The following is a 12,627-nucleotide window of genomic DNA, read 5'->3' on the forward strand; positions in this document are numbered from 1 at the left end:
GTCCCACTCAACCCAAACCAGTCTATGATCAGGCTTGGAAGGGAGCTCAAGGCTCAGCCAGCTGCAACCCCCCTGCCATGGGCAGGGACACGTCACACCACAGCAGGTTGCTCACAGCCACATCCAGCCTGATTGCAAACACCTCCAGGCAGGAGGCTTCCACCACCTCCCTGGGCAACCTGTGCCAGGCTCTCACCACCCTCATGGGCAACAACTTCTTCCTCACATCCAGTCTGAATCTCCCCACTTCTAGTTTTGCTCCATTCCCCCCAGTCCTATCCCTCCCTAAAATGTCCCTCCCCAGCTTCCTTGTAGCCCCCAGTACTCCAGATGCAGTATTCCTTAATCCCAGACACTTTCCCACTAACCTGAGCATCCTTTCCATGTTTGTGTGCTTCATCTCAGTTGGGAAAGACCTTTCAGATCATCAAGCCCCACCACTAAGCCAGCAACAACCCATACCTGCAGGCAGACTGAAGGAAACAGAACCCAAACCTTCAAGCGGCTGCTGACTCTTTAGCCAGCAGGATGCAATGCCCTCAGCTGGAACACAGCCAGGACACTGTCTCTGTGCCACCAGGGATGCTGGAATGTCCCTCAGGCTTGCAGCAGCCCTGGCAAGCAGCAGCAGCAGCAGCCAGGAAGTGAGCTGGGAAGAATAAATCCCAAGCAAGAGAAGGCTTGAGCAGGTCATGCTGCAGTGGGCCTGCTGCAAGCACTGGGATCTCATGGAATCACAGGATCCCTTGGGCTGGAGAAGACCTCTGAGGTCACCAAGTGCAACTGTTAACCCAGCACAAACAGGGCACCACTAAACCCAGCCCCACTGCACCAGGAGAAGGAAGCAGACAGGCAGCAGCACCACGTCCCTGGCCAGCCTGGTCTTCTCCAGCCCCTCCCTGCACATTCAGCTTCACCATAAGGCTTTGGCCTCCAGAGCAGCAGCTGATGCTGAGCACTCTGCCACCTCGGGCTTTGGTTGCTAAAGCTCCTCCAGACCTTGCAAAACACAGCACACAATCCTTGCACAGCCAATGGTCTGTGGCTGCAAGCAGCACCATGCCTCCTGCAGCTTCTGGAGCAGCAGGGCAGAGTCTTGGCAGCCCTGACCCAGCAGGCTGGGTCCCAGGCTGGGCTATCCACAAAGGCTTTTACTGTAGTGACCTCCTTACAGCTCTGCTGGCCACTACTAATGCCCACCCTTGGAGCCGGCACAGGCAGGAGCCCCAGTCTCATGGTGGCACAGTCATGGTGGCCATGAGAGGCTTGTGAGATGGGGCTGAGCATCCTGGGGGCCATGAGAGGCTTGTGAGATGGAGCTGAGCATCCTGGTGGCCATGAGAGGCTTGTGAGATGGGGCTGAGCATCCTGGGGGCCATGAGAGGCTTGTGAGATGGGGCTGAGCATGCTGGTGGCCATGAGAGGCTTGTGAGATGGAGCTGAGCATCCTGGTGGCCATGAGAGTCTTGTGAGATGGAGCTGAGTATCCTGGTGGCCATGAGAGGTTGTGAGATGGAACTGAGCATCCTAGTGGCCATGAGAGGCTTGTGAGATGGGGCTGAGCATCCTGGTGGCCATGAGAGGCTTGTGAGATGGAGCTGAGCATCCTGGTGGCCATGAGAGGCTTGTGAGATGGGGCTGAGCATCCTGGTGGCCATGAGAGGCTTGTGAGATGGAGCTGAGCATCCTGGTGGCCATGAGAGTCTTGTGAGATGGAGCTGAGTATCCTGGTGGCCATGAGAGGTTGTGAGATGGAACTGAGCATCCTAGTGGCCATGAGAGGCTTGTGAGATGGGGCTGAGCATCCTGGTGGCCATGAGTGGCTTGTGAGATGGAGCTGAGCATCTTGCATCAGCCAGAAGGGATGAGTTTCTGCTCCAAGGGATGGGTTTCTGCTCCAAGGGATGGCTCCAGCCTCTCCACACCTTGTCCCAGGCTCTGCACCAGCCACAGGGTCAGCATGGACCATTAACTCCACCAGCTTGCCTTTGCAGTTCCAAGTGTGTTGTTTCTGCTGGCACTGGAGCTAATGGCCCAAGCTGCCACCATCAATTATTTATGAGGACAAATAGATGGAGGAGGTTGGTAAATAGGGTCCCTGGTGCCCAGCTGCAGGCAGAGCTCTCAGAAAGGGCTATTTTTGAACTGCTGATGGCCCCAGATTGGCAGCACAGCCCCAAGCCCTGCATGGCTGAGCTCCCTGCCACGTCCTTGGGCATGGATCAGGCTCCCAGGGAGCTGGGTTGCTCTGGGAGAAGGCTTTGCCCTGCTCATAGCATCATGAAGGCTGGAAAAGACCTCTAAGATCATCAAGTCAACCATTACCCTGACACCACTGTGCCCACCACTCTGCCAGGGTGAGCAAGGAAGGCTGGTGGTAAGCCTCACAAGTCACTCAAGGCCACTAGGATGCTCAGCTCCATCTCACAACCTCTCATGGCCACCAGGATGCTCAGCTCCATCCCACAACCACTCATGGCCTCCAGGATGCTCAGCTCCATCTCACAACCACTCATGGCCTCCAGGATGCTCAGCTCCATCTCACAACCACTCATGGCCACCAGGATGCTCAGCTCCATCTCACAACCACTCATGGCCTCCAGGATGCTCAGCTCCATCTCACAACCACTCATGGCCACCAGGATGCTCAGCTCCATCTCACAAGCCTCTCATGGCCCCCAGGATGCTCAGCTCCATCTCACAAGCCACTGAAGGCCACCAGGATGCTCAGCTCCATCTCACAACCTCTCATGGCCACCAGGATGCTCAGCTCCATCTCACAACCTCTCATGGCCACCATGCACGTGTTACCCCAACAGCAGGGCTCCTGCCTTTACCATCTCCAAGGCTGGGTGGCAGAGCTATAAGGAGGTCCCTACCATGACAGCCTTTGTGGAGAGCCCAGCCTGGGAACCTCAACCCTGCTCGGGCCGGGCCGTCAAGGAGCTGCCCCGCTGCTCCAGGAGCTGCGGGAGCCGTGGTGCTTCTCGCAGTCAGGGCATACAGAGCAGCATTACAAAGGATCAAAGGGAAGAGCCTCTCCCGGCGCCCGCCCTGCGCCGCGGCTGTCCCCGGCGGTGACAGCAGGGCTGAGGTCTGGGGAGGTCCCGTTCCAGCCACGTCCCGACAGGGAGGATGCAGAGCGGGGCTGAGCAGATGCTACAGCCAAGGTTTGCTCCCGCCAGCGCCGCAGGAGCGCACCTGAGCCCCGGGCCGTGCAGATGCTCCCTGCCGAAGCCGCCTTTTCGTTTTCCTTGCCTGTAAACTTTTGCCGTTTCTCTCCCCGCCTGGGCTCTGAACTGGAGCGGGGCCAGAAATGTGTCATCTGCTGCAAAGCCCCCGAGCTGGCTCCGCTCCCGCCCCCACCCCTGTCACAGCCACCGTCACTGTCTCTCCCTTTTACATAATCCCACTGGCACCAGGAGCTCCTGGCAGCCGCGGGAAGCATCCCGGGGTCGGGAAGCATCCTGAGGTCGGAAGCATCCTGAGAGCGGCTGCGGCAGCCCTGCCGGAGCGGGGTGGCACAGCACTTAGGGTCTGAGGGGGGGGTGTGGAGTCGGTATTTTTAGCCTGAAAGAGGGGTCAAGCTTAGCTAGCAGCTCGGTTTGAGCAGCACACGCCTCAGAGCTCAGCACCAGGGATGGCACTGGAGCAGAAAACGAGCTGGGAAGGACTTCAGCTTCCAACGCAAGGGAGCCGAAGGCGTCACAGGATTGGAATCGCTGGGGATGGCTTTGAGCTGGGAGAGGGCAGATTGAGACTGGAGAGTAGGAAGAGATTCTTGAGAGTGAGGGTGGTGAGACACTGGCACAGGTTGCCCAGGGAGGCTGTGGCTGCCTCCTCTCTGGAGGTGTTGAAGGCCAGACGGGATGAAGCTTTGAGCAACCTGGGCTGGTGTGAGGTTGGGCAGGGTGTGGGAGCTGGATGATATTCAAGGTCACTTCCAGCCCAAACCATTCTATGATTTCTGAGCCACTGGGAAAAGCCTTTGGCTTCTCCAGGTGCTGGATTTTCCTCAGCCCCAGAGAAGAACCCCCAAATGTCAGCTCCATCACCCTTGGTCAACATCTTCCCTAACTCAAGGTTCTCTGGATTCAGCAGCAGCAGCATTGCAGCTGAGCCTGGGGGTTTAGCCAGCTCCAAACTCCCCTCCACTGCTTCTCCTGGGGGAGAAATCAGCTCTGGATAGGGAAGAGATTCAGGAGCAGAAAGAGGGATTAGTCATAAAGATAAACCATCAGCCTTGTCTCCAACAAGATGCTATTCCTGATGCACCTCCCTAGGTCAGGGCTGGGCTCAGCACCAGCAGCTAAGACCTTTTCTGGAAGGAGCAAGGAAGGGGGCACCAAGAAGCCCAACTTTGGAGGCTGCAGGAAGCATTTGTGGCAATGTGGGCAGCAAAGAACTGCGATTAGCTGGTGTGCCAGAGCCCTGGGGCCCGTGGGGAATCAGCAGAGATGACTGGCTGGGGGGCACGATCTGTCCCTGAATGACAAGATCATGACCCTGTACCACATGAGCCAAGACACCTCTGCCTGGGATGTCTTGTGGAGGAAGGGGAAACTGAGGCAGGGAGCTGCAGTGGCTTGGGAAGGGCTGCAGGAGGGGGACAGGGAACTTCTGCCTGACATCACTTCACCAGCCCTGCTCCTCCAGGATTGCCTTTGTTCCACAGGATTGCCCCTGCTCTGCTGGGATTGCCTCTACACCACTGGGATTGCTCTTACTCCACCAGGGTTGCCCTTACTCCTCTGGGATTGCCCTTATTCCTCTGGGATTGCCCCTGCTCCACCAGGATTGATGACAGGCCAAAATATATAGACATGGAGAGTTGCCTGTCTTTGAGCAGGACCCAACAGCACCCCCAAAATTCTGCCCTGCCCACAGCCAGAACCAGCTCATAGCACCCAGCAGCTGGGACTGCCACCTCCCTGGGATCACCCTTGCACCACTGAGCCTGTCCCACCACCCCCAGCACCCTGTCCAACTGGGAGCTGGGTCCAGGCTATGTTAATCAGCATTTTGTTCTCACCACAGGCTCCTGGAGCATCACCTGGACCACTGCTGCTGCCAACACAAAGCTGGGGAGTGTGGCAATGCTCCTGCTAGAAGCTGGTCATGGCTGAACAACGGGAATGAGCAGTGGGAATGGCCAGGCTTCCACCTGGGAAGAGTTAAGCTTCCACTTGGGCAGAGCCTCCGTGTTAATTACCAGCGGCTCCAGCAGGTTACACCCAAGCATCTCACTCCCTCTGCTTCCATACATCCCACCACCGAGGTTCCTGGAGAGTTAACATGGATGTCTGCAGAGCTCCAGGACTGTCCAGACCAAGCCTTTGTGCCGAATCTGGGTTGCACATGAGGGTGTGAGCCCAGCCTGGCTTTGCAGCAGTCCCAGGGACCATCGGAGCAGCCTCACGGCACAGCTGCATCCTCGCCCCGCGCCGGCTGCGCAGGACCATCAGCCATGATCCCGTGGGCTGGGAAGAGGCTGGGAGAAAGTTGCCTGCACTCTGTGTGCCCCTCACCACCCTCCCCATGCCCACGGAGACCTCCTCATGCCAGCTCTGGGATGCTCAGGGATGCAGCAGCCCTGCCTCAAGCAAGGGGTGCAGAGCATCATCCCTGGGCTGTTCCGGGCTCAATCCCATCACTCATTACTGGCCAAAAGGGACATCCCGAGCAGGCAAAAGCCAAAGTCACTCCAATCCTTCTCCTTTGCAGCTGCAGGCAGGGCACAGAAGCTTAGCAGCTGCCCGCTCTGAGCCCTTCAGACTCAAGTCCCAGCCAGCCACTCTTGCCTGCCTAGGTTAGGAGGACTAAACCCCGGGAAGCTGCACCAAGCCTTTTGTCACAGCACTCATTATTTTGTCTGCATTTTTCCACCCCACCCTCACGAAGAGAACCCCAACTCAGCAAGGGACCACTGTGACGGAGCGATGCCCGAGGCAGAGGTTTCTCTTCCCCTCCCTACTCAACACCCTGCAAATGAACTTTTCCTGCCCCAGCCCGGGCCGCGCTTCGCTAATGGCTTTCCCAATCGCTCTCCCTGCTCGGTAGCAGCGACACAACTTCTCCTCGCTCGCTTAACCAGCAAGCAGCTTAACGCCACTGTCGTAAATCCGGAGTGATGGACAGAATCCCCTCACGTTTTGCGGACCCAATCACCGCTCCGGCTGCCTGCAAACCCCTCCGACACCCCCGGCGCTGCCCGCTCCTGCGGCGCGAGTTGAGACCTCGCCGTGGTGAGCCGAGCGGAGAAGCTCCTCCGCAGGATGAGATGCCCCCAGGCAGGCAGGCAGGGAGGCAGACAGGGAGGCAGGCAGGGAGCTCTTTAAAGAGGCAAAGTAAACGAAGAGCCACCGCACACTGCCAGGGAAACAAAAGACCCCGTACCCTCAGCGTTATCTCATACCTATATTTCATGCCCGTTTGCTTTGCGGTGGATTCTTTGAGGGAGATGTGGTGCTGAGGGGTGAACGTCCCCAGGCTGCGAGCGATAATCGCCACCGTCCGGAATTTCGCCCGGGCTGCGTTCACTACGTTGGGGGTCGTGCTGTTCTGCTTGCTGATGAGCCTGTCGTCACCATTTCGACTCTTCAAGTTGTGCTCCGTGCAGGCGATGGACACTTGCATCGTGCCCTCGTTCCCCCGGTAGGCACCGGCCGGGTTGCAGCCCCCCGCGGCTGCCCCCCGCCCACCCCCCCAAAAAAACAAAAAACAACAACCCTAAACGTTCCTGGAGGAACCCACCGACCTCCAACTCCCAGAAGTAGCCGAGGGGGCTCGGAGCTGTGATGCTTGGCAGGAGAGATGCCCCCAGAGTTGGCACAGCGAGGAGAAGAGGAAGGTCTGTGCTGGCCGTCCCCTCGCTGCTCAGACAAAAGCATCCATCCAGTCAGGCGCTGGTGGAGGCAGGGAGCTGCCTCTTCATGGTGAGCTTCCCGCAGCCCTCGCTCCGGCTCGCTGCAGCTGGCTGCCGGCGCCTGGGTTTTAAATCAATGCAGACATGCAGCAAGCCTTCGCTTCCATCGCCCTCTGGACCACGAAAGTGCTGAGCAGGCAACCTTCTCCCCAGCCTGGCACCTGCCAGCCCCTAGGACCGGCGATGCCCATCGGATGCCGCGGATGCAGCTACATCCCACCCAGCGCTGGCAGCGGGCTGGGGGGCGGTGCGTGGTCCAGCCACAGCTTCTGCAGCAGCTGCCGGGATCCCCCCTTGGCAGGATCCTGCGGGGAGCTTGGGAATGGGCCTTCTTTGTGCTCAGAGGAGCTTCAGGAGGATTCTTCCCGGGGGGAAAAAAAGCGCTGCCGGCATGGCTCGGAGAAGCCCGCTCCTGGGTTTTTTTGGTGTTAAAATGGGCTAATTATGGCAAAGCAAGCAAGCAAGCAGTAAGAGGAGAGGGGGAGGGAAAGCGATCGCTCCGCTCCCGAGTTAACGCCTTCATCCCGCTGCTCCTGGCGCCCGGAGCCGCTGCCTGGCAGCAGTGCCAGGGTTAATCCCTTCTCCCCCCCAACCCGACCAGCCGCAGCGCCAAGCCTCTGAAGCAAGCAAACCGTCCCCGTCCTTCCCTGCTGCAGTTCCAAGTGGGAGCCCAGCTCCGAAGTGGTGGTTTCTCCGGTGCCACATCACCCTGTGCCACCTCTGCAAGGGTGCTGGGTTTGGGTGCCAAGGGCAGGGGCAGCCCAGGGAGCCCTAGGCTGCTTGAGCTGCGAACTGGAGCAGTGGGAGGCTGAGGGGGTGGTTTGGAGTCACCTCCAGGAACTCTGACCATTGCTGCCAGCCTGGCAAGGAGCCCTGGGGGAGGATGGGTGTAGGTGGGGGGCAATTTGGGCACACCCTGTGTGCATACCCATGGGGTGTGCATGGGTGGTAGCACAGATCAAACAGGCTGGCAAAGGCTGGGGCTGTGGTTATCTGCTTGTCCTTTCCTCAGTCCTGCACAGGCTGGGGGGAAGTGGTCCTCAGACTCCTTTAATCTGCCCTTGGAGCCCCAGGAGGGCTGAAGTGAGGCTGGAGGCACCTGCAGAGTGGTTCTCCAAAACCCATTCCTAACTCTGCCCCTGGAGCCCCAGGAGGGCTGGGGAGTGGGCCAGGGTGAGGCCTGGGGCATCTTCAGAGGTGCTGTCATCCACCTTCTGTTCACTGCCCAGGCTGCTGAGGACATTATCTTGTTAGGGTCTGAGTAGCCCCAGGGCTGGAGTTCCCCCAACCCCTCTGGCGACCTCCCAGGTTCTCTCCTCCTCCAGGCACAAGAAGGTGGAGCAGAAGTGGTGGCCAACAGGAGAGGAGTTGGGGCTGCTGGTATGCTGCTGCTGACCCATTTTGAACCCAGGATGATAAACCTTTGATGTCCTCAGCTGCAGTGGGAGCACACCGTGGTTCTCTTCCCCTGCCAAAGAGGGAAGGTATGAGAGCAGCTGGGGGGGGGGGGAGGGGGCAGCTGGCAGCCAGCCAAGGCCACCCACCACCCAGGCTGACAGGGTGAAGAGCTTCTGATGAGCTCTTTGCAGTTGCTTTCTCTAATGGCTCATTAATGCTTATGCAGCACATTTCTTGGAGGGTGGAAAGCATTAAACCAAAGCACGATGAGCAACAGCTCAGCATGCAACAGCCCCAGAACCTCCCAGCCAGGAGGGACCCCTGGAGACCCTCTCAGCTGTGGGTTTGGGGCAGATGGACTCCTTGGTGCAAGGCTTGGAGAAAAGGAGGCCAGAGCTCCTCAGGGAGTTGGGGAATTGTTTGGGTTGGAAGAGGACTTTGAGATCATCAAGTCCAAACCTCAAGTCAGCGCTGCTAGGTCATCACTAAACCACGACTGAGTCCAACCCTCCACCCAGCACTGCCAGCTCAGCACCAAACCATGGCCCTCAGCACCACATCTACACAACTCTGAAACCCCTCCAGGGATGGGGACTCCACCACTGCCCTGAGCAACTTGGTCCAGGCCTTGGCAACCCTTTTGGGGCAGAAATTGTCCCTCATGTACCAACCTAAACCTCCTCTGGTGCAACCTGAGGCCATCTCCTCTCATCCTGTCTCTTGTTCCTAGGGAGCAGAGCCCAACCCCCACCTGGATCCAGCCTCCTCTCAGGGAGCTGCAGAGAGCAATGAGGTCTCCCTCAGCCTCCTCTTCTCCAAGCTGAACAACTACAGTTCCTTCAGCTACTCCTCCCCAGCCCTGTTCTCCAGACCCTTCCCCAGCTTAGTTGTCCTTCCCTGGACCTGCTCCAGCTCCTCAATGTCCTTCTTGGAGTGGCCTAAAACTGAACCCAGTACTCAAGGTGTGGCTTCAGCAGTGCCCAGTCCAGTTGGACAATCACTTTGGTTGGGTGGAAAGCAGAAGGCTAAGCCCTAAGCAGCTGAACCAACCCCTGCAAGGCTCTGAGATCCCAACACAAGCTTTAGCTTGGAGACTTTGCAGAGCCCTCTCACAGTGAGTTGTGACAGATGACCCAGAACTGCTGCTGCACAGCCAGCAAAGAGTCTGCCACTGGGGGCCACAAGCCAGGAGCTCACTGACACCAAGATGCTGTGTGGCAGAGGCTCTCCTAGGGCACCCTCCAGGTCTCCATGGGACTGAGGGATGCAGCTTGAGTGATGGTGGTGACCCTTCCAAGGGCACTGCCCGGCCCAGCACATCCAGCTCCACCCAGACCCAGCACCCATTCAGGTTTTGGAGCCCAGCTTTGCATTCCAGAGCCCAAAGCAAGGCTGACACCCCTGAGATTCCTCCTCTCTGGTGGTCGTGGGACACCCTCTGGCTAGGCAAAGCTGCTTGCAGAAGATTCACAGAGTGCATGGGGTTGGAATCAAGAGAGCTCAGAGGTCATCTTGTCCAACCCTCCCTGCAGTGAGCAGGAGCATCTCCAACTAGATCTCCAACTCTGACATCTTGTTCCACTCTTCCAGAGAGCTCTTGCTGCAGCCAGAATGGTGGCACTGGGGCCTGGAGAGGTGCCCAGGTCACCATCCATCACCCATGTCCTGCTCACCATCCCTGCTGCCACAGCTGCCCATGCTCCCAGGTGCCAAGGGAGGGGACAGACAGGCTCTGTGCTGGCACCTCCTGCAGAGGAGATGAGCACAAAGCTGCTTAGCTTCAGAGAGGGGCTTCAGCCTGTGCCAAGGGAATGTGTTTGAACACAGGATTTGCTTCATCGGCCTGAGCAAGATAATCACTGCTGGGCTAAAAGTCTTTGGGTAAGATGATTTTATGTCATGAAAATCCTCAGTCTGTGGAGCATGGGGTACGTGACAGCCTCAGCAGAGGACAGTGCCCCTGGCCAGCCTCTCCCTGCCACTTCAGTGCCACCAAAGCCCCAAGGCTGTGGCTGTCTGCCAAGCCACAGGGAACCACTGGCACAGGTTGCCCAGGGAGGTGGTGGAAGCCTCCTGCCTGGAGGTGTTTGCAGCCAGGCTGGAGGTGGCTGTGAGCAACCTGCTGTAGTGTGAGGTGTCCCTGCCCATGGCAAGGGGGGTTGGGACTGGCTGAGCCTTGAGGTCCCTTCCAGCCCTGACAGCTCTGTGATTCTACGCTCTGCCCCTGAGGAGGAGGAGGAGGAAGAGTGCTCATTAAACACACTGCTCACAATGCTTCAGCAAGCAAATCTCTTCCAGGCTCATAACAACCAATTCTCTTGGAAAAGACCTCCAAAGGTCATCACACCCAACCCTCAGCCCAACCCCACCATGCCCACTAAACCACGTCCCCAGGTGCCATGGCCACATATTCTCTGAACACCCCCAGGGATGGAGCCTCCAGCACCACCCTGGGCAGCCTGTGCCAGTCCCTGGCCACTCTTGAAGGCAAAAGACATTTCCTAATCTCCACCCTGAACGTCTCCTGCTGCAGCTTGAGGCTGTTTCCTCTCAACCCATCACTTGTTCCTTGGGAGAAGAGTCCAACCCCCACCTCACCCCAGCCTCCTGTCAGGGAGTTGCAGAGAGCCAAAAGGTCTCCCCTCAAGGTTTTTTTCCTCCAAGCTGAACACCCCCAGGTTCCTCAGCTTTGGTGCTGATGATTTAAAACCCCATTTCTGGGGGGAGTGCCCTGGCCCAGCCATGGTGAGGCCATAGCTGAGGGTCTCTGACCCCAGGAGCTCAGCTGCTACCTGGGCAGAGCAGAAACCCTCAGGAGGAAGCCACCCCCACATTCATTGCCCTGCTGGCATCTGGCTCAACTCTAATGAGAGCTGAGCAAGGCTTGGGCATTTTTCATGCCAGTTTGGATTTGGTTATTGCCTCATCTCCTCCTGAAGGATCTGAGGTGAAGAGCCAAGGGCAGGGCAGGGCAGGGCTCAGAGTTTGGCTCAGTGTGCCCCCACCCAGGGCTGGGCTGAGGCTGCTTTATTTACAGCCCAACCATAACACACTGCAGGGGCTACAGAATCACAGAATGCCCTGGTTGCAAAAGACTTCAAGAGCACCAAGTCCAACCATAACCTAGCATCTCCCTGTCCACAGCTCTCAGACAGTGTCCCTAAGCTCCTCAACCGATCAGCTTTGCAACCCCTTCAGGGATGGGGACTCAACCACCTCCCTGGGGAGCCTGTTCCAGGCTTTGAGAACCCCTTCAGTGAGGAAGTTTCTTCTCACATCCAACCTAAAACTCCCCTGCTGCAACTTGAGGCCATTTCCTCTCATCCTATCACTTCTTACCACAGAGAAGAGACCAACCCCAAGAGCCTTGGGGGTGCTGGGGGAGGAGAAGCTCAACAGGAGCTCTCAGTGTGCACTTGCAGCCCAGAAAGCCAATCAGATCCTGGGCTGCATCAGGAGAAGTGTGGCCAGCAGGGCAAGGGAGGTGATTCTCCCCCTCTGCTCAGCCCTGGTGAGACCCCACCTGGAGTACTGCCTCCAGTTCTGGAGCCTCTATTCCAAGAGGGATCTGGAGGTGCTGGAAGGTGTCCAGAGAAGGGCCAGGAAGATGAGCAGAGGGCTGGAGCACCTCTCCTGTGAGGACAGACTGAAGGAGTTGGGGCTGTTCAGTCTGGAGAAGAGAAGGCTCCCAGGTGACCTCATTGTGGCCTTCCAGGATCTGAAGGGGGCTACAGGAAGGCTGGGGAGGGACTGCTCAGGATCTCAGGGAGTGATAGGACTAGGGGGAATGGAATGAAGCTGGAGGTGGGGAGATTCAGGCTGGAGGTGAGGAGGAAGTTCTTCCCCATGAGAGTGGTGAAGCCCTGGAATGGGTTGTCCAGGGAGGTGGTTGGGGTCCTGTCCCTGGGGGTGTTTAAGCCCAGGCTGGCTGAGGCTCTGGCCAGGCTGATCTAGTGTGGGGTGTCCCTGCCCATGGCAGGGGGGTTGGAACTAGCTGATCCTTGTGGTCCCTTCCAACCCTGACTGATACTATGATACTATGAACCCCCAGCTGGCCCCAGCCTCCTTTCAGGGAGTTGGAGAGAGCCAGGAGGTCTCCTCTCAGCCTCCTCTTCTCCTGCTGCTCAGCAGGGCCTGCATTCACCTACCTGTGTTGTTCCACTGCTGATTTTGGTCCCTTCTGGGAGGATGGAGCCCTGGGAGCTGACAACAGCTCTTGTGTGCTAGCAGAGTCAGCCCTGGCTCAAAACCTGCTAGAAAAATGCATTTTTTAACTAAAGGGGAAAAAAAAACCCAACCCAAAC

General features: G+C 57.9%; 1 protein-coding gene across 2 annotated transcripts in view; it reads right to left on the reverse strand.

Moving 5' to 3' along the window:
• The window catches only part of KCNAB1 (potassium voltage-gated channel subfamily A regulatory beta subunit 1), an 80,673-nt gene that overhangs the window by 49,752 nt on the left and 18,294 nt on the right, over positions 1 to 12,627 (reverse strand). The window contains exon 1 of one of the 2 annotated variants that reach the window (XM_068144865.1): positions 6,416 to 6,668. The exons of the other annotated variant lie outside the window; for it this stretch is intronic. Coding sequence (XP_068000966.1) covers positions 6,416 to 6,636 — 221 coding nt within the window. The 5' untranslated portion in view covers positions 6,637 to 6,668. Of the gene's footprint in view, positions 1 to 6,415; positions 6,669 to 12,627 lie in introns of those variants that run through there. 2 annotated transcript variants of the gene reach the window in all.

Source organism: Melanerpes formicivorus, unplaced genomic scaffold (genome assembly GCF_026170545.1).
Source record: "Melanerpes formicivorus ecotype bairdi unplaced genomic scaffold, bMelFor1.0.p_v2 SCAF_12, whole genome shotgun sequence".
NCBI classification, from domain to species: domain Eukaryota; kingdom Metazoa; phylum Chordata; class Aves; order Piciformes; family Picidae; genus Melanerpes; species Melanerpes formicivorus.